Source organism: Falco naumanni, chromosome 11 (genome assembly GCF_017639655.2).
Source record: "Falco naumanni isolate bFalNau1 chromosome 11, bFalNau1.pat, whole genome shotgun sequence".
Taxonomy (NCBI): Eukaryota; Metazoa; Chordata; class Aves; order Falconiformes; family Falconidae; genus Falco; species Falco naumanni.
This window is the reverse complement of record NC_054064.1, coordinates 15,184,425-15,206,456: the sequence shown is the minus strand read 5'-3', so window position 1 is coordinate 15,206,456 and position 22,032 is coordinate 15,184,425. Positions and strand designations below refer to the sequence as shown.

Below are 22,032 nucleotides of genomic sequence, written 5' to 3'. Positions count from 1 at the left end.
GGAGTGAAGGAGGGGGGCAACACCTGCAAAGAAAACCATAGTAGTTCCCAGTGAAATTCCTTTGAATATCCAGAATTTTTCAGATCTGTCAATGGCAACCAAGACACATGTAAAATCATAGTTAAAGCTAAGATGGGGAAAGAAAAATGCTGGTGTTTTCTAACTGGTATTTGACAGCAATAACTAATTTTAACTCAATGGAGATCTAAGTTCCTTGCTGGAGCTGAAGGAAAGAAATAGAGATAAATTCAATGCAATACGTTTGTAATAGAGAAAGCAACTTTTCTGGCATATTCACAGTGCTTGTTAAATGGTTTGCTCTTGCAAAAAAGTCTCTAGAACTGCAAACTATAGCTGGATTTACAGATGCTTGGAGGGACTTTTGAACTTTGTCTCCTGTCTCTATTGGATGGATGATCAGGACAGCAGCAAACAATTGTGACTTGCTCTCCTTTCATTCTGTATGTACAAACTAAAACATTTTTTGTCAATTTATTCAATACCTTATAGTTGATCCCCACGATATCTGGTAGATGCATCCTTGAGTATGATCATCCTTTAGAATGACATCTTAAAATATATATAAACTAAGTTATATTACTGTGTGATGCATACAAATGCATAAAACACAGAGCATAAAGAATGATGTCTCCACTCTTTGAAAACAACAGTATTTGCGAAAGCCACTTTAAATTTCAATCAACAAGTTCTGTAGGATGGGTTTACAGCTAACTTTCCATCACTAATTGCTACAAATATTTCCCTGGTAATCGCTGCCACCAATCGCCCTTGCCATTTGGCTGCGTTATAGACAGGATTTTGGAAAAAAAATTAGAAATAGCTCAGTATATAAACTAACACATTTCTGCTTTAAATGTCAGGTGTCGCTCAGGGGCTGAAGGCACCACAGTGTTTGCGTTTGCCAGAGCCGGAGACACTCGAGGATCTAGTTATGCCCCTGCTGGTGCATTAAAGGAGTGACTTCAGGCCATGGATGGGTGCGCTTTGGTCTGCGGATCTGATCTCCAGCTGTGCTTGCACACTGGACATGTCTTGCTTACAGCTGTTCGGAGAGGTGTTCAAGACTGCAGCAACCAGCACGAGGATGAGCAGGCCTGAGGCACGGGTCTGTGTGCGTGAGTACCACCTTCTTCCCTGTAACACGCCCACCAAAACCAGAGGCCACAGTCTAATATGTGAGGTTTCCTGTTGTGCCTTTTGGTGCTCGTCCGTAACTTTGATCAGGCAGAGGGGAGAGCCTGAGAAGGACGGATTGAGACCTAGCTAATACGTGTGAAGATCGTGCTAATCAAACAACTAGAGACACAAAGAAAAGCTGATGGGTCATACCTGAAGGAGTGGGGCTGCCACCCTTGGACCAAACACTCAGCCAGAGGTGGGGAGGGGAAGGTGGACTGCTGTGCTGAGGGGAGGTCTAGTGAGGTGGCACCAGCGTGTGGCACTGCACAAGTGACCATTGGCCAGCTCTGGGAATTAGCCCCGCTGCACATATTGCTCGGTTGCACTTCTCAGTGCTCTGGATTATGCACGTTCTTCTGATTCCTGATGCTGCAGCGCATAGTAATATCCTGCATGATGTTAAATTCAGTAGCGAACACCAGTGCGGGGGCTTGTAAGATGGGTGCAGTGCTCGGGGACCAGCAGCAGAGCAGGGCTAGGGAGACACAGGCTGGAAGCACTTCTTCCATCAGTGATGATCAAAATGCCAAATCTGTGGCTTAAGGTCAGGAAGAGCTTTCCCTCCTCCTGTTGCTCTGCAAGGCAGACTTCCAAAGGCCTCAGCTTTGTTTTCACTCTACATGTTCATTACTACTTTTTAATGACTGAATTCTCACTCAACCATGAAATAATTTAGGGAAAACTGCATTAGCAAGCAGACTTGCTAAATTCATAATTAAGGTATTTTCAAATATTACGGATGGAAATTAATTTACTGTGCTGTCTGTGGAAACAGTGCAGAAGACAGTAGGTTGTCTTGTGGAATATTTATGAAATACTTGCTGGTATTGGCAGAGGACATAGACAAGTCCGTGGCAATGCAGCAGTGAGGGTGCTGGTGTTTGTGTAGCCTGGGAACATTTATTTCCACAGTTCAAAGAGCAATCAGCGGACCATTATTTCCGCTCCCCACCCACGATAACCGAGCAGGGTGCTGTTCTGGCAGCGAGGCCATGCCCCACCGAAAGGTGCTGGGGAAGGGGGTGAAGCCGTCCCTGCGGTGGGTGCTGCCTGCTGCAGGGAGAGCTCTGGGCACAGCACCTCCGTGGAGGGAAAAAAGGCAGGTGATGCAGAGTCTCCCTCTAAACCTACTGTTATTTGAGGAGATGTCCAAAAAGCACAGTTTCCCTCCAGGCCCCTCAGGCAGGGGGTTTGCAGGCTGCAGACCCCGCGGCAGCCCAGGCGGCCCTGCATTCGGCAGCATCGCCTCGGTGGCTGCTGGAGCTGAGGTCAATTGCACGGTGCTGGCGGTGACATACCCTGAACTGATGTTTTTTTCTTTTTTCTTGTTTAATCATATTTCCCCTTAATTGTGTCCAAGGATTTTTTTTAAGAGGAAACTGGTGGCAAGTGTGTTAGAAGGTCCCTGGAGGATTTTAGCGAAACATCAAATGTCCTCCTGTCCCTTTGCAGCCCAAACACTGGTTAGCTCACCTGTTCTGTCACCTCTGCCAGGGAGACTGGGGCTGGTGCCAGTCAGGGAATGGGCACGGAAAAGGTTTTGGCAAGGAAAAAAGTTGTTTTGGTGAAACTAAATTGTTTCACAGAAATGACAGGCTTTTAATGCATTTACGTTGGATAAAGACATGAAAAACCTAATTTAAATTGTTTTATTTGGGCTAATTTTGTTTCAGAAAAGGAAATGAAAATTTCATTTCTGCATGTTTATTTTAAAGTATTTTTTCAAATTAATATTGACTACTGTCATCTTAAATAATTTAAACATTCATTTTCAGCTTTTAATTTAGAAATAATCATGAGCTCAACCTGCTGAAAATAAATGGAGACGCTGATGTAGCAAAACAATGATTTTCAATAAGTTGGTTCTAAGAGGCAGCCATCCTCACTGATTTAACAAGTGACATAAAAGAATAGGAAAATTTCAGCATTTCCATTACATAATGATTCCAGTAGGTGATGCAGTGAACTGAGCATCTCACAGCTGAGCTGTTAGGATAGAAAGTAAAATAACTGAATAGATAAGATTCAAAAAGAAAAATCTGAAATTGTGATTACAGTAATTTTGGTATTTTTTTCTCAGATTTCCTAGATTTTAGGAGAAACTTTTTTTTTGTTTCCCCAATTGATACAAACACAAACTACAATCAGTAAACATGTCCTGCAATCCTGTATTGCAACAGGCTGGCAGTATGACAGAGTGGTTGAGCTGAGATTAACCCAAAATGAGCAGGAGTATTTGTACGCACAGGAGAGGAGAGAAAAGACAAGGCAGAGTAGCAGTCCTGCTGCTTCTGAGGGGAGGCTGCGCAGTCGCAGCACTGATTGCACCCACGTCTGCCCTGTTGGAGCTGTGTCGGGCACCTGCCTCTGGCAGGATTTGCAGCCTGTATAACTCGACGTCGGTGCACCCTGCATGGGCATGTGTGGTCCACGGAAACCCCAGCAGGGAGTTGTAAATCTCACGAAAGGACTGACGCCAACAACGTGAGGTGGTCCCCTCTCACATCCCTGCTGCATCAGTCTACAAAAACAGGGTGGAGAAGGCAAAGAGGAGGTGTGTTTTAGGAGGTGTAACTTTAAGATGTCAGTGGGGAAAAGTTTTGCATCCTTCCTTCATATGAGACTGTGCTGAACCGAGCAGGGTTAAACTTAATCACAAAAGGCATCCCCACGGGCAGTGAAGGTGTTGATGGCCTGTCGCTGAGATGTGATGTCAGGATGTGAAAGTTAGGAATGGAGATGATGTGCTGTGTAGCCTGGTGCTACACCGCTGCTGTGCTTTCACAGGGAAAGCTGCTGTCAGCCTTGCCCTTGGAGGATGCGGTGCTGGTTGTAGGGTGGGGATCAGGGATTCAGCTACCCCACACAGCCATTCAGCTACCCCACACAGCCTCTACGGCTGCATCTCTAGCAGGCTGGCTTGTGGGGAGAGCAAGAGTTAACAGCTAACTTTGTTTTACGGCCAGTACATGTGGTAAACAAGATTATCTATAATGAGATTAGCCTTGGACAGGCTAAACCACTGATGAGTTCATCTTGGTCCGAGGCAACCCTGAAGCAGTTGTAGCACCACAGAGGGTCTGAAGTGGTGCTGGCTGTCCCAGCGTGCCAGGGCCCTGCTGGGGGGTGGTGGCTTCTCCTTTTTAGATGGGAGGACAGCCGCTCCTGGTGACAGGCGGCTGTGAGTAATGCATCTCACTGTAGGCATATGATGCAAATGGACTTAATAAGCTTCAAAGAATCATCTCTGGTTCAAACTGAGTACAGTTATAAGTTACGCCGGGAAATATTTGTGAGGCACCCTGTGACAGACCCAACAGCGTCAGGTCTGTCACCAGCTGCTCTCTGTGCACATGTATGGACAGAGGTGGGAGCTTTGGGCTTTGCTGGTGCTGGCAGCCCGCTGTGCAAGGCAGAAGCTGGGCAGGACATGCAGAGCCCAGAGCCCCTCCTGTGACACAAGGAGGGTCAGGTGCAGAGCAGCGAGCTGCTGTGGCCTGGAACCCACCAAGGTTGCAGTGCCTGGAGGAACATACAATGTGTGTTATGGGGGGCAAGGGAGGGAATTGGTGCAGACTTCAATGAACGGAACTGCAACAAGACGCCCGACAGCATGTGTCCATGCTGTCCTTGAACAAGCAGACTTTTTATCTGGGACAGACTAAGTTAGTTATGGGTTTACATAGGCATGTAGAGGGCAAAATAAAAAAAGAAGAGTAACCTGGAAGCAGATTGAAGTCCTTGGCTTCAGCAAAACTGTCCTGTGTTTCCACATTGTTTTCTCAGTGTGTTGCACACAGCTTCTCTAGAGGGGCCACCCATAGCAAAAAGCACTGAAAGGCATAAACCCAAACAGGGATTTAAGGGAGAGGGCCTAAGCCTCTGCGAAGGAGACCTGGGGTGTTCCTGCAGGAGGCACGGTACTGCTGGGGAGAGCTGGACACACACTATGCAGATCCAGCCTCAGATGAGCTTGTATTTGCTAATGTAATTTAAATCACTGGTTCTGACCTCCCATATGCTTAAACCAGCCATTAGATCTCTGTGTCTTACAGTGGTGTAAATTAAATTAAAATCTATCCTTGTAGTGCTGTTGCAATGAAGCGCTGATCTAGTGGTGGTTTCATGCCAGCTCAGCATTATCCATCCAGGCTGTCCCAGTAGTCCCACTGGGAATACATCTCACTTAGTCTGAAGTTCCTGCTACAGTAATGCACAAGGCAAATGGAGAATTACAAACATTTTAGCAAGCACCATTTATATTCCAGCCAAGCCACTGCCACTTGCTGGTTTTGGACCCTTTGTTTCCTTGGCCAAACCTCACTGTCACCCATCAGCTTTTCAATATTCAAAATCTAAATCAATTTGGTAACTTCTTTTTTTTTTCCCCGATCAAATATTAAATGGTTATTCTACTTTCAGTATTTAGTCTTTTTAACACATTTAAATTCTTTGACACATTAAATTCTCTGTTTAACAGAAGAAAATATGACCTAAAAGTCTTTGAAGCAAACCTACTCCTTTCTTTTCCTGTTGCTTTTCACTAAACACGTCTGTAGTGCTAAACTGAAACTATGCTGCTTAAACTTGATAAAGTACTGCATCAACAACAAAAAAGGAAAATAAGACAGACAAAAAGAATAGAAAGCAAAAACCTCATAATTCGCCAGAAAGGCTTTTCTTTTCCATCTCATATTGTGCAGTGTGCAGAAGTGTCCAATTTGAAAAACTGACTCAGAGCAAACTGCTAGCAAGAGAGCAGGCATAAAAGCAGATACAGAACTGCTCACAAACTCGGATTAAGTGAGTTTCTTGCCAGCCCTCCCCCACCCCCCAGCATATTACAGATCGGAGAATTGAGTGAGCTGTGTCCTGTGTCCCGCAGTGTGTGTGCATGCGTCACATGTCAGAGGCATAGCAAGGGACACAAATTCATCTTGGAGGTTCTCAGGGCTGGCGAGGCCTCACCAGGGTCACCCCCTCGGCTCCCAGCATCGCCTGGGTGCGTGGCCCTGCTCAGCTGTACCTGCACTCTGCCCAGGGGCCAGCGGGCATCGTTTGCTTGGAGGGTGCCAAAAATACAGACGAACTAAATAGAACAGTTCTGTGTATTAAATTCTCTCAGTGCAAATTGAGAGTGAGCGTATGAAGAGGAAGATTGGTATTTGCTGTATTTCTCTTCCTCAGAAACCCTATTAGTGATCTCCCACTTCAGCACTTCACTTGTTGGTTAGTCCCCATTCTCCAAATGCCACTATGTCACAGAGGGAACATCAGCCCAGAAATAATTAGTATGGCAATTTGGCGCTCACTCTGCAAATTACATCTAGCAGTTGCATGCAAAATTGTCAGTAGAAATCATCTGGCTCTTACCAAGAGTTAGTTTAATAATGGAGCTTGTTTTGTTACTGCCGCTATTATGCTGAAGTCTGTGGTTAAGATTTGTTTTCCCCTCTGGCTGATGGAAACATCTTCTAGCAAAAGTGAGAGAAATGAAGCCTTTTCTGCTACACTGTGCTTTGTTGGAGTGAGAAGTCCTGACTCAATGTCTGTTCAAAATATGTGTTCACTGATACTGACTTTCTGGGGAGATGCACCCAAACGCTGTATTTCATGCACATAATAGATTATTGGAGCTCTTCCTGTTATCACTAATTAACTATTAATTTGTGCAGAGACAATGATACAATTTCCCACTTCTCAGGTGACTGCTGAGCCCAAGGTGAGCTATGATGCTTCTTGGTACAGAGGAAGAAGGGCACCAGGAAAGACTAGAAGACACCACTTCCCTCTGTAGAGGAACCAGCTCTTCATTACGGTAAGATACATTGCCCTCAACTTGAATTTGACTTGTCTCCATCCTTAATGGATGTTCTCAGGATGCTTATGAGAGAAATACACACTATATTTTTCTTTATGCCAACAAACCCTATCTTGGACTTGAGAAAGCTTCTTCAACAAAAGTGGGGTTTGCCCCAGCAGGTACAGTCCCCTGAAAATGTCTCCTTCCAGCGTGTCAGCACCGTCCCAGCAGCAGTATTTTGCCCAGCTTTCAACCACCTAAGTGACCTAGCAATCAGCCTCTCCTGCAGCAGCAGGAGGTTCTGCAGCAGACCTTGTAGGTGAGATTTTAAGCGAGGGAATAAGAGATAACCACCAGGCTGCTGTCAAAGGAAAACACAACATCCTTATAACAGGGACACTACAGGATTTCTGAGGCTGGCTTTCAAAATGGGTCCAAAATATATATCCAGTGATGCAGCACCTCTGGAAAAAAAAAAAACCCACAGGCGGGTGGTGTACTAGCTGGAGAATGGTAAACAACAAGGAATGGGCTGGTTTGTGTGTGTGCACTCCTGCCTCTTGGGCTTTTCACACGCCCAGGAGTTATTAGAAGACAGCAGGTACTGCACATCAGCTGTCTGCAACTGTACACATGCACATCGTTACCAAATGCCAGGAAATGCACGTTAGTTTGGGCATCTTTCCTTGGTTTTTCTTGCAGCTCAGCTGGTGGGAACTATGCTTTGTACCTGTGACTGCACCCTTGGTGGCACAGATTATACCCCTTTTTGAATGTGTGGAAGAATGAAGAGCTTTAAATGCATACTGAGATTATGTCTTCACATGGCAGGTTCTTCAGCTGTGTGCTGTTTGGCCACTGCTTAGATTTCATGTGTTGCTTTCTTCCCATGGATTTAAAGAAATTAAGCCTGCTGTCATGCCAGCTGTGTAGCCAAGGAGCTGGGTAGGGAGGGACAGAGGAAGGTGTGATTTTCACTGTTCATTTATTCCTTGGTGCCAGTGCTTGCTTGAACTGCAGTATAATTAACCAAACACCTGATACTTATGAATCACCTTATGCCATTTGTAATGGTAGTAAGTTACAAGCACTCATGGAATGGGGTGTTGCTCTAATTGTCATGCTTTTCTTCTGGCAACCTTTAACTCCCATTGGATTAGTAACTCCTATGATTGTGTCTGCCAAATTAAGCCATCTGTAAACACTAGAACTTCCCAAATTCATAGCAGCCATGTTTGGGAAATAATGTCTGCATCTTTTTTAGCTGGCTGCCAGGAGAAGTGGTCAAACGGTCAGTGTGTGTCCTGGTCCCTTCCTCCGGGAGTATCCTCTCCCTGTGCCATCGCAGCCAGTGCCTTCTCCACCTGGCTGCTGCAGTCCTCGGCGTTAGCACTGTCAATGGCCTTGACAGGCCACGATGCACTTGTGCTTGAGCCTTTCTGTAAGCAGAGGAAACGGCCTCAAGTTGCCCCAGGGGAGGTTTATACTGGATATTAGGAAAAAGTCCTTCACTGAAAGGGTGGTCAAGCATTGGAACAGGCTGCCCAGGGAGGTGGTGGGATCACCGTCCCTGGAAGTGTTAAAAAATGGGCAGATGTGGTGCGTAGGGACATGGTTTGGTGATGGGCTTGGCAGTCTGGGTTAATAGTTGGACTTGATGATCTCAAAGGTGTTTTCCAACCTTAATGATTCTATGATTCTGTGTTGGCAAATACTATAACGAAGTCATTTGACAACACAGTCATCTGAACCCAAAGGGCTAAAGCAGAAGTGACAGAGTAGCTTCACCACTCTTGTTGCTGGCTTGTTAACATTGATGCAGTAATAGCATATGCAGAATAAAAGATATTTTTCAAGTAAGTGAAATGAAGAAGGAAACCTTCTTCACTGTTTTTTTATTCTCCTGTCACATGTGCAGCAAACTCTGGATTACTCCAGCCCAGTCTAGAAGGCAGTGAGCACAAAAAATACTGAAGGCCTCAGCTGTGCTACCAAGCAGCCAGAGCAGGCAGAGGTGTGCACAGCCCTGGCAGCTGAGCAGCTGGGCTAGGGCAGGTTGCAGACACTGGGCTCTTGCCCGGACACACTGTTGGCATGGGCTCTGTCTGCAGAGCGTTAATAAGCTACCCGGAATGGCAGTGCAGTATGCACGGCTCTGAAATGAGTCACAAATGAGTTAAAGCCCTCCCAGTAGCAAGGCAGTCCCCTTTGCATGTGTGTTGAACAATTCAAGTGCAAAGGAGGGACCTGTGCTTAAGAGCAGGCTGTATTCTGTGACAGAAACCAAAGGCTGGGCTCACTGTGTGATATTCATCCTTACTCCTTGCAGAAACCATGGAGGACGCGACACAGGCTGCTCGGGGTGGTGTCACCATCTAGATCCCCCCTCTGCAGCCACCTGCCACCTTGGGCCACGTCCTAGTGCACTGCAGCAATGATCACGCTCCCCTGCTAATCTTCAGTGTCAGCCAGCCTTGATCTAGACAGAGTCCGTGCCACTCAACTTGGCCTGTTGGTAAGCACTACATACAACTAATTATGCAAACAAAAGGTACAGTGTAATAACTGCCAGGTTGCTCACACCATACCAGCAACATTAAATTCCTCCAGGCTGCTCTTCAAGAGGGAGGACCAGTGGGAGCGGAACGGCCGAGGAGAGGAGGGAGAAAAACAGCCCATGGATGGGCTGTTGGGGTTGTCTCCCTGTTTTCTGCTGGTTTTAAAGGATCAGCTGGCTGATGCCATGGGCATCCTTGCGGAAAAGCCAGGTCAGAGAAAGCTGGGATCTACGCTAAGGACCTTAAGTGGTGAGAATTTTATTCTCTGTCGTCACCGTGGAGTGGCTGGGTGAGCAGCTCAGTGCATGCCGTGAGACGGGCTCGGGGGGTGATGGCTGCCTGCCGAGGGTTAGCAGGACGGAGGGAGTCATTGAGATATGCTGCCCTGAGACAGCCGAGGGCTTTGAAAATGCGTGAGGTGACCTTCATTTTGATTTGGGGTGTGCAGTAATGAGCAAGTGGTGTGATGAATGCGTAAAGCTGACAAAAGGCACTGGCGTCTGTAAAGAAATAGGATGTGCAAGGTCAGGAAAGGTGTGCAGGGTGAAGTGATGTTTCAGAGGCAGTGAGCATGCCAGGCTGACTCATGAGCTGAACTGTGCAATAATCACTGGTAATTATTGCACACCAGCCAGAAGAAGGATTTGCATACACACCACGCTGGACCGTGGGGCCCGTTTGGGCTTTGGCATGCTCTGCTCACAGCTTGGAGCAGACAGGCAGAGAGATGAGGAACCATTTTCAAACAGAGACAATATTCTGGTTGTTTTCCCATCCAGCTTCCAGGTGTGACATTGAGCCGTGTCCTGCCTGGGTGAGGAGACAGGGAGCTACTCTCTTCAGAGCAATGAAGGGCAGAGAAGTGCCTGTATTCACCCCTCAAAATATGGCAGTGCTACAGAAATGTGCTTCTGAATCAACAGCGAGGAACTCACTTATCAGCCAATATATTTTTCACTGAAATTAAAACAATGGAACTCCTGAAAAGTAATGAAACCCTGCGGGACAGGAGCACTCAGGTAACACAGGCTGTAGCTTACTGGCTGAGCGATGAGGTAACACATCTGCCTGGGTCTCCTGTGACAGAGAAATCCCAAGGGATTCCTGTTGTCCTGGGGGTCAGGTTTTGAGGCTGTGTCCTTGCAGTAGGAAAATAACCATAGCACCTCCCCTCTGGTGCAGTTAAGGCCCTTGTGTGATTTTGGTTTAATGTCACCTTACTCTCCCTTGATCTTGTCCAGATACGCAGCCAGGTTGGTGCCGATGGCAGTGAAAGTGCGTGTCAGTGTGTAAGGACATGGCGCAGATGAGTTTTACCCCAAGGCAGCTACCTGAACGCAGAGATTTTCTGTGTGCTTGTGAGTAGACCAGGCCTTGGAAGAGCAGGAGATCTACAGTTTTTGTGGTTGCAGGGCAGAGAAATAATGTTGTGCATTGGGCAGGGACTCCTGGAACCCCCCGTTCACCACTCCTGGTACCCCTGTAACGCAGCTGCAGCAAACCCTGGAGTACAGACAGCTCTTGCTGGGGCTTTTGGGGGTGCACCCATTGGTACCTCAAACACTGTTTCCCATCCCCAGCTCGGCTTTAGGCTATGTCTGCTGTAGACGGAAGTGTTTGGAGATGGCTTTGGAGACAGACAGCTTTTTATCAGTGACTCATGTCTTGCTTAGAAACAGAAACTTAACCACGAGCAATAATTAGCATCTGTCTAGACTTATATATGAAATGTGCAATATATAAAGTATACATATATATATATAGACACACACACAATGTATTGCGGATAAGTACATGTGAGGCGCGGCTTGTATGCCTAAGATTTCATGCAGCGAAGTACCATTTCAGCTTAAGTAATACGAAGTCACACTCTTTCGGCTGTAATAATAGACATTCCCAATCTATTTTTAGCCGCACCTGGCTAATTCAGCAGCGCTGGGCTAACGGCGGTGCTCTCCCTTCTCCTTTCACGCTCTGCGGTTAGGGTGGCACGGAGCCCCGGCAGGAGCCCCCCGCCGGGCCGGGCTGGGCCGGGACCCCCGGCAGGAGCCCCCCGCCGGGCCGGGCTGGGGCCGGGGCCACCCGCAGCCGCAGCGCCCGAGCCCGCAGCACCCGGCACCGTGCGGCCCTGCGGGCGGGAGGCGCCGAACCCCGCCCGGCCACAGGTACCGCGGGGACGTGACCGGCGCTAAGCGATGTAAAACCTCAAATCCGTATTACGGGTAACCGGGATGAAGGCAGGCATCCAAGGGGAAAAAAAAATAAGTCTGTCCCTGTCAACCTGGTGACTCGACAGCAGGTGGGCTGCGCATCCCCGGGGGCTCCCCCAGCTGCGGGCTGCCCTGGCCTGTGCGTGACCTGACCCAGCGGGGGTGTCCGCAGCCGCACCGGCGCCTGGCTCCCGGCGCGGCCGCGGGCTGTGGGAGCAGCCGGCCCTGCGGCGGCTCCGGGCGCTGCCGCTGCCGCAGCGGGCCGGGGCGGCGCGGCGGGCCCGGGGGAAGGCTGCCCCCTGCCGCGGGAACGGGGCGCTGGCGCCGCGCCGGAGCACGGCCCGCCCCGGCCCCGCCCGCCTCCCGCCGCCGCTGCCGCCGCTCTCCCGGCGGCCGAAAGCCCGAAGCCCGGGGCCCTGCTGCTGCCGGCGGCCCCGCGGCTGGGCTCGGCGCGGGCTTGTGCCCGAGTCTGCTCGGTGGGGCCCGTGCCCGAAGCCCGCCGTGCGGGGCCGGCCTGTGCCCCGGGCGCCGGGCTCGTTCCCGCGGACGGGCCGTCTCCAGCCGCCCTCACAAACCCGCCGGGGCGCTCGGCTGAGGAGCCGCCACCGTCAGCTGGATGGTGCCAGCTCAGTGCCAGGTGCTGGGCAGCGCCCGGCGGGTGTAGGCACGGCTGGCTGCTCAGCTGTCGATCAACCTGGGCATAGCCCTCAGGAGCGAGGGATGCGAGTTTTTAACCGTCGTTGTACGGAGCGCCGGGGAGGTTAGCGGAGCACAGGGGCGGCTTCCTCGCGGTGGTACGCGCAGGCGGCCGTGGCCGAGGCCATGCCAGGGCCCCGGAGCCCGGGTGCTATTTCCTCAGCCCCAGCGCCAAGGCCTGGCCAGGCAGGGGCCAGCGGGCTCGGCACCCTGGGGACGGGGAAGGAAGGCAAGGCCGGCCCCGGCTTCGCTGGAAACACGGTTATTTCAAACAGTTACTTTTCCCCATGGTCAGACAAGAGGAGTCCCAATGAGTCGCAGCTATGCCCACCCCCCAGTCACTCCTGTCTTATTTGCTGGATGTCTGAAGTACCCAGCTGCCATTTTTAACGTGTGCCAAGTTCTACTAAAGGATATATAAAAAAAAGTTGTTAAGAAAAAAAAAAGTAACACATATTAATTATTGTACCAATATCAACCTCTGTGTGGGAGACAGGGTGTTCGCATGCAATGCTGTCGGAAGCCACAAGCTCTGTTAATCATTACAGGGCATAGTCTTCTGGCTAAACTTACACGGCACGACAAGTTGCCCGAAACTAAACCCCCAATCCAAAAAACTTAACGTTAACCGTTACATTTACTAGTCCAAACACTTCACCTACAACACCATGATATGTAATGATAAAATTAACTTAGTTCTGTGTTACCAGGCAGCTGGGAGGATGCTTTCCGTATGCAAAGAGAAACAAAGGCGGGAGGAGAATATGGCACCAGCACTATCTGCAATGCGCACAGAGCCTTTGTGCTTAGGCTTTTGTGTCCAGGGCCAGTTGCCGTCTTTCACCTTGCCAGCTACATAACTTTCTCCTTCTGGGTCTTTGGGCATTTCTTACACAATGAATTGCCTAGGAGGAAGCACTTAAAATTTAATTCAAGTAGGGAAGGCAGCACGCGTGAATGATATAGACTGTACTAGCCCTTGTAGATTATATGATTTATACATTCGCTCAAACAGCAGTGAATGAACAGTCTTATAGCAGGTAATATCCTATTGTGCTGTTACTTCTGTGCCTTGTCTTTTTAATGAAAGTGTTTATACCTTCAAAGTTAATTAACTAATTTCTCAAAATCGTTTACACATCTGCTCTGAGTAAAACTTCAGTTTCACGTCACTAACTTTAGAGTTACATTAGAAAAAAGAAACACCCATCCCCCCCATGTCAGGTATGCTACTTCATTTGTAATGACTTCAGATAGAGAATTGCTAATAGTGATGAATTTCACGGGCTCAGGTTTGGCCTGTGACTTTGCACTGGTCACCGCTTTGGAAGGGCAGTCAGGTAAATACTAGCTAAGAGCCTGTGTAGTACTCACTGTCACACTGCTGGCGCAAAGAAAGACTAAAACCAGCAAACCCAGTCTTGGGGGTTCACTGGCACCTACCTGGGCACCGTGGCCCCTCTGTCACTGGCAGGCAGCAAGTCAGAGCTGAGAGGGTCTCCGGTTCCTGGCTGTACCCTACCTGACACCGTAGCCTCTGCAGCTACCTGCCACCAGTATGTTACGAAGAGCTTTTCCCACTGACCATGGGGCCTGTTCGGGCTACTGCTGGCCAAAGCCCAAGACTGCCAAGGGGAGCGCTGGGTGTTGTGCACATCTCAGCCAAGCCCTGCTCATCCCAGTCCTCTGCAGGGCTGGTGCCACACTGTCACAGGGAGCAAGCAAGTGCAAGGGCAGCACCAGCAATGGCAGCCCATGAGAAAAGCAGTGCAAACAGGGCTGCCCCTGCCCCTGCCCGTGCCACACACCGGGAGTAGTCCTGCTTCCTTCTGCTGATAGGTAGATGTATTATTTTAATTAAGCTATTATTTCAATAACGATTATGACATGTGGGCATGGCTTGGGAAACATTAAAACCAAGGTAAACAAAAAGTGTAACACTCCATCTGCTTTTAACAGCACAGTTCAGCAGCATGACTGTTTAGGCAGCATACATAGCTGAGTACTGTTAGTATTTACAGTAGAACACATCATGCCAAGTTTAGCCTACAAGCTGATCACAGGCATAAGGTTTCATTATTTTAAGTGATGTATTCTTTTCTGATGCGAAGAACACCACTTCTCTGCACCTAATGCTGCCTGTGAAGTCTGCTTTTCCACTTAAGGGATGCTAAGCAAAAGCTAGCCAAAGAAATGAAGTTAATTAAAAAAAATTATAATGTTCTTCAAAAATAACAGCTCGCCCTCTTTCCAACAAGGAAAAATACAAATAAAACCCCTTTGGCAATGCTGAGGAAATATCTGGGGCTGAGGTGAAAGGGACACAGCTTGACGAGTATGCTGAAAGCTGAATGTGGATTACCCGTGAGTGCAAAAATGAATAAATGTGTTTTATTCCATTATATTAATGAAATGGTTAATTCAGTTGCTATAGCAACAAGGAACAGCCATGCTAAAAAGCTAAAGGGCTATACATAATGCCAGATACAAGGTCTCTCTAATTCTAAAGCTGATTTCCTTAGCTACAATAGAAGTGATGTGTGTTTTCAATATCATCTTAAGCTTTTGCACCAAATCCTCAAGCTAATCCAATAAATAGGCTAGTAGCATAAAATACCATATATGTTTGCACCTCATAAAACTTATGAAAGGGGTTTACCTATGCACAATAACAAGAACAGATCCATGGAGTGCAGTGTGGGGCTTTTTAAAAAGACTGCTCTGCATGTGATGGTGAACCAGCAAATGTGTTACAATGGGAAGTTCCTACAGCTGCGAAGCAGGTGACTGCACGGGAAATCACTGCAGTGCTAGCCCAGATGTCAAGACATAGTTGTGTTTACAATCCTGCTGGCTGTTTTACCTTATGGAAAATAGACTATTTTATAGTCTTTTCACTTGCATTTCACATGATTCGGTTTACAAATCATAATTCTTAAAGACTTTGATAGGAATCCTGCAGTGCTTGCTTTTGTTTTAACATTGAAGTCGCAGAAAGGGTGACCTATGGTCTTGTCAGCAGCACAGAGGCCAGATTATTATTATTAAAGTCTATGCCAAAGCAAAGGAAAGAGGAGTGGCCGTTGTGCCCGTCAGAGTGGCCTGGGGCAGCCCCCGCACAACCAGTGCCCCCAGGGAAAGGTGCTGCTGCGGAGGCGCTGCCCAGCCCCTGTGCTTTCGTCAGGCTGGAGCCCTGCCGCAGCGCAGGGTCCATTCACTCTTGCTCCCTGCTGTTCCTTGAGATTTGTCAACTGCAACATTGCTCACTGTGCCTAAAATAACTGGAGAGAATATAGCACACCCATAGGAGAAACAGAAGGCACCGACTTCCCTCACTGAACTCGGAAAACTCAGTGTCCTGCACCTGCTCGAGTGACGTGGGTGACTGTTACCTGCAGGCCATCTGATTTGTGTGGTAACGGATGTTCAGTGCCTGAGAAACGATACTTCTCAACAACTGAGTATGATTTCAGTGACGAGGCCTAAACTTGTCTCCAAATCGTAGAAGTAAAAGCTGTGACGGTAAGTAGTCTCTAGACTAAACAGGTAAGAAAAATGGCCTTAAGGATGATGATTACTTCTAGCTGGTGGTGTGTCTCTGGGGCATTTGGTGCCGACTGCCTCTTTCTTGGCTGCAAGGCAACAAAAGAGCTCTCACCACTGAGGGCAGTCGTGCTGGGGAGCAACTTCAACTGTATTGCAATGCTGAAGAAGTAAAATGTTTGATCTTAAAAACGAGATGGCAGGTGGTTGCCACTGTGTTAGTCACTTCGTATGAAAATTATTAAGATTCTCCTGAACATCACATAGTACCTAAAAAAAATGGGTGAGCAACAGCTTGAAACTACTTTTCTGCCTTTGTCTTAAGGGTCCTGGTTGCCAAACATGAGTGGCCCACGCAATGCAGACAGACGGGCACTGTCGAACCTCCCGCCACATCTGGAGGTGAGGAGGCAGTGCCGTAGCCGTCCCCGCCGAGGAAGCCCGCGCCGCGTAAGGTGCAAAGGCAGCTCTCTGCCGAGCACTGGAAGTCTTCCCCGTACACACTGCACTGCAATGCTGAGCGTACACAAGCGGGTTGATATTTCTACAGCACCACAAGAAACCCCGATGAGTTCAGAGGTATGTTAACATTTGGCAAAGCACAGACAAACCGAACAGCTACAGTTTTCAGCTGCTGAGCCACAGCAGGAAGGACTTTCTTCTGTTCCAGTGTTCAGTACAGGTCAATTCACAGACATTGCCCAGACCCGCTGTCTGAAAGTATCCAAGTAAGCGTACCAAGGTAAAGCTTAAAATCTTGCAGTTCTTTTACAGAAAAATGAACAATTGCATTTCCTTGTGGTAACTTTAGTCTGCTTACTCTAGAAGAGGAGAGAGGATGTGTATGCATGCATGTGTTTACTGTTAGGACTTGAGATTGTTTAGGGCTTTATTTGTGCAGAGGCAGTATGTGACCACTTGCCAAGCTGACCTCCAGCTTCACTGCTTGATAGCAATGAGATGGTCTGTTCCCACACCACAAAAAGTCATGATGGGCAGATTCAGACCTCCAAGAAAGAAGGAGGGATAAAAGCAGGGTCTCTGCTCCTGAGCGAGGCCAGCATGGACATTTGCAAAAGACCTAGAAGACCAACCTGAGAGGAGTTATTAGAAACTGATCTCCTGGAAATAACTGGAGAGCTTACAGTTCCTCAGGAAGGAAAGGAAAAGGCAACAGCAAAGACAAGGCAACCCAGATGACCCATAAGCAGCCTTATTATATGAAGGACCCAGAGCAACTGGGTTAGTTACAATCCAGCTGCCGATAGAGTCTGCCAGATTGCCAGATGTTGCCAATGAAAACCTATCTTCCACAGTTCATCAAAGAAGTGGAGCAGCCTGGTGAAGTGAAACCTTTGCCAATAAAATAAATATTTTATCTAAAGAATATTTTCTACTAGAAAATGTTGAAAAATATAAAATTTTAACAGCATGCCCAGCCCCATGTTATGGTAGATAAATAATGAAACATGCATACAGAATATGTTGGCAAGATCTTCTAATCGACAGGAAATATCTATGCTTAACGTTATATTTCTAAGGCTACAGTCCTGGATTGTGTTAAACAATGTGGTTTTATGAGGCATGGGGTTGATGGCACTCAGTTGGGGTTTGGATAAGTTGCCTTGAATCTAGCAATCACTTTTGCCACTTTGAGATAAAAGGCTTAAAGACAACAAAGCTGGAGGAGCCAAAGATGACAGTAATACGTGCTGGAAGGTGGGAGTCTGCAGAAATGACAGCGAGCCACTCTGCAGCTGCCAAGTCACCTCTCCCAGAAGCCACGCAGTGGAAAGCCCTGCATCCTCCAAGACACAACAAAGAGGGGCAGCGATCCTAGACAGGTAACTTGCATTTTGCTCCTGCCAAGTTTTATGAACTGAGCAAACGGTTGTCTGCAAAGAAGGCTTCCTCTAGCGACAGGTAAAGCATCGGAGCAAGGAGCAGTGTACATGGGCATTGGCTTCAATGCTGGAGGTACAGGCTACCCATCAGATTTGTGCACAAAGGCTAGTTTTAATTTTGCTAAGAGATCAAATTACTATTACATTTTAAATCAGGAAATTATGTATTTTAAAAACCCTGTGTGATTTTTCAAATGCAGCTATTAATGTTGCCAATCCAGTGCCTTGGAAATAATATGTCTGTTCATCCTAGAGGCCAAAAACCAAACTGCCTGTATAGTCTGTTAGCAAGGCACAACATCTCTTTTTCCAATGAACATCTATGGGTGCACTGGGATTCACACAAGCAGATTTGGCAGCTTTTTCAAGTATTTCTTGGACTGCAGAGCATACACTGAACAGGGGGAGCTTTTTTTTGTTCAGGAATATGATGTGAATAAGAATGTGGTACTGGAGGATGAGCTATGGCATTTCTATCATAATCTAATTTGTCAAATATAGTATGCAATGTTTTATAATAGTAATCAATAGGACAACACATCTAAAAACTGTGAGGGCTAGGGTTGCAGAATCTCGCCCAGCATTTCTTTAATAATACATAATTCCTTAACTGCGCGACTAAATCACTGAAATATATGAGCTTAATTTGGAACCTTTTACACTTTGAAAATTCATATCCCTTTTTTAAGAACTGGCTACAGCGTTCGCAGAATAGACCAGATTTTTCTGATTTGTTTCCTTGGTTCTTAAATGCGCTGAATGGGATGGATTTCCCAAGACAGATGTGAAAAACCTATAAAACGCAGGAATGTGTCCTTTGTGGCTCTCTCCCCAGCCTGTTTACACCTCGCCTTACCCTGATGACTTAAAGACAGTCCTGCAGGAGACCTTAATGTGGCCGTTTCTCCGAGTTCCTGCAACACACAGATTTATTGCTGACTGTCAGCGTCAGAAAGTATTCACATTCATTTGGGAACACATTTCCTGAAACTGTTAATGGACTTGACAGAACAGGAGTGGGGGAGAGGGCGAGTAGTGAGAAAGAAACCTGTGTATTACAACCCGTTATTCCTCCTTTGGTAAAAAAATTATAGTCTTGATTAGAATCTTGATTCTCTAAGAATGCCTTTATAGTTACTTGGGAATGCTGGACGTCCTGTGACTACTGCATATCCTAGGAAAAGCTCCAATTTTGCTGCTACATTGATGATGTACATGTGCTTAGCTACTTAAATAGGTCTCCTGGCATCGTCCTGTATTTAAAAGAAGCCACGCTACCAGATGCGATGCCTTCAGGACAGTAAGTTAATCAGGCCAGAAAACACAGCAACAAAAGACCTGAAGAAGCTGACCAGTTCAGTCGCAGGTGACTGCCTCTCACCCTCAGGGTTCATGGTAGGTAGGATAAGAAGTACACGGTAACAGCCTAGGAGAAGATAGCTACTCTTCCTTGCATCTGCTGAGAATGTCAAATGTTACCTGCAGATGATCTGATTTTGATGGTTCTTTTTGCCGTGCTCAAGGGCATGCTGCCTGCCAGCCAGCTTCTCGGAAGAGGTACAAGTGGTACACGCAGAGACTTGCCAGACTTTGCCCCTAATGTTCACAAAACAGCTTGTTCTTCCTGTGAGTCCTTTCTAGCTCACATAAGGTAAGAAACTACCAGAAGACCAAAAGCTTTAAAGTCGTTTCAGGCAAATATTTTCTAAGCAGTACAACTACCTGTTCCTGTTCTATTGTGAGTGTGAAAAATCATCAGCGATGAAGAGGAAAAAACCAAAGTACGAAGAGAAAACTACTAGTGGAGATACTGGGCTTGAGCCTGCCAGGGAATCTCATCAAGCAAGCCCAAAGTGTCAGCAAAACAGTGTTGGTGGAGCAAGGCTACTAAATGAAATGACACTTCAAAAGGTTAGCATGACAGAGTACATACGTGTGCACACACATGTGTGTGTGTGCATGTGGGGAAGGGATGCAAAAGGAAGACAAGTCAAAGGCAGAAGAGAGGGGCAAAGAGCATACTACATTCTGCACTGTAGGCAATTAATGGAATAATGTACACATGAATTAACTCATTAGTGATTCCTGGAGTGAATCTTGGAGATCATGAAACACCACCTGACAAGTCTCTACAAGAAAAATCTGTTTAGTAAATGAAAAAAAAAAAAAACCAACCACGGACAATCACAAGTTGGTTTCAACATTTATTTTTAATTCAGTGCACAATTCATAAATCAAGAAACAAAAGTCAGGGTTTTTAATCAAAGCTTTTGCTGATCACGATATAGGGTATAAGGAATTGAACTGATAGATCATTTATCATTATTATGAAACTAAAGGCTTTATATTTGTAAGTGGAGTAAAGCAGACAGCAATGCATTCTTATTAGAAAGTTCCTGCTGTGAATGAAAAATGGATTAAAGCTGATATATTGTTTAGCAAGACAAACAAATCTGTATTTTTTCTTTGGTTGTGAAACTAGTATAACCATACATAACCAATAAGTATGAAGAATTGGCACTGGGGGAAATCATCTTGCCAGTATGCTCTATGTGTCTGTGTTTGGCAAATGCAGTCTGCAGGGTGCGTATTCCATTTGCACGCAATCAGATCTCTGACCTGTAACGTGTACATTCTGGAACATTAATTGGCACAATTAAAAAGTTATTTAGAGGATGAGCTTGGAGCAAAAAATGTTGTCACATCTCAGAATCCTGAGATGCAACCTGGGCTTCATAATAAGCTGGTCTAACTGTTTTTAGAGAGTTGTTGTGAGTGTTCACTGGGGAAAAAAAAAAGTAACGATCAAGCTACCCATGCAATACACAAATCTGAAGAGTCCAGCATGTGTCAGTGCACAGCAAATTTATTCTGTAAAGTGACTAGTGTGAGAAAGAATTAGAAAGGATTATAAAAATACACTACCATATGCTGTAGTAGTTGAAAGTGATTAATCCAGTTCCTAAACCCTATTCTAAACTCCCTTTCATTTCTTCTCATAGAAAAATAGAAGCCACATTGCTTTGTTTGAAAGCTGTGTAGTTAATTACATCTTCTAAGAAACTCTTTTAAAACTAAATGTAATGTTTAATTACAAAATGCCTCCTTCCAAACAGTTAGCTTGTACATTGATTTTTAGTTCATTAAAAATGCTTTCTTAATTATATTTACAGCCAGAAAATACATAGAGATTAAAGAGCCTATAGAGATATTTTGAAATTACAGCATGAATTTTAAGGAGAAAGTTACACTTCAAATAGTGGACATATGACAGCCATGACTGACTAATTGCTGCCCTTCTGTAATTCCAAAACTTACTTAATTGTTGTAGAAATAATAATTGGAAAACACAGTGTTCATTGTAATAGATATCAATATTACTTTTTTTTTCTTTTTTTTTTTTGTAAGAGTAGATTTTCAAGGACTAATTAGAAAGCAAATCAATTGTATCAAACAAGTGTATAGTTCACATTAGCTGTCGGACGGATCACCTCAGCACACGGGGTTCATGGCTAAGGGCAGCCCGCGCTTTGGTTCGTAGGGTGTTGTCCTGGAAACCATGCGGATGCAGTCGATAACAGGGCAGACGCTGAGACACAGGGTGCAGCCTGTACAGCTGTCAGTAACCGTGGGCAGGTGGGTTTCGGGATCAAACTGGATAGCCTGCGAACAGGAATAAACATTATTGATGTCACTCACGGAAAAGGTCAAAATTGCTCCCATTTTAGTGCCTGCATTTCCTGTGCTACAGCACTTGGAGACATCTTGGTGTGATTCTGCACTGCAGCTATAGCAACTGTTCAACTGGCAGGGAACAAAACAACCCCCCTCCTAACACTTTAAAATTAGAAATATGGGCCAAATTATACCTTGTCAAAAGCTCAAGGGTCACAGGGGCTGGTGACAAAAGGAGGAGTTTGGCCCATGATGTTTAAACTCCCAGAGGGATTTCTATGTCGCGTGAAGGAAATATTTCATAAGGGAGCAATTTGCTGGTGTTACTGGTTCAGAGGAGGCATCAGACCATGCCTGTACGGCTTCAGCACAACGCTGGCCACAATGTGTTCTTTTGGCTTTTATTTTCAGCACAGCCTAAACAATCTAATTTAATAAATACT

The 22,032-nt window shown here is 46.4% G+C and overlaps 1 protein-coding gene and 1 long non-coding RNA gene across 2 annotated transcripts in view; one reads left to right on the top strand and one right to left on the bottom strand.

Annotated features, from left to right (window-relative positions):
* The first annotated feature begins 897 nt into the window (after positions 1-897).
* Positions 898-21,412, top strand: LOC121095504. Its single transcript, XR_005830135.1, has 4 exons — positions 898-1,136; positions 6,905-7,018; positions 9,333-9,518; positions 16,336-21,412. It is a non-coding gene; the product is annotated as an uncharacterized LOC121095504 (long non-coding RNA).
* The window catches only part of DPYD (dihydropyrimidine dehydrogenase), a 367,931-nt gene continuing 366,004 nt past the window's right edge, over positions 20,106-22,032 (bottom strand). Inside the window, exon 23 of the mRNA XM_040610420.1 lies at positions 20,106-21,577. Coding sequence (XP_040466354.1) covers positions 21,407-21,577 — 171 coding nt within the window. The 3' untranslated portion in view covers positions 20,106-21,406. The remainder of the gene's footprint in view (positions 21,578-22,032) is intronic.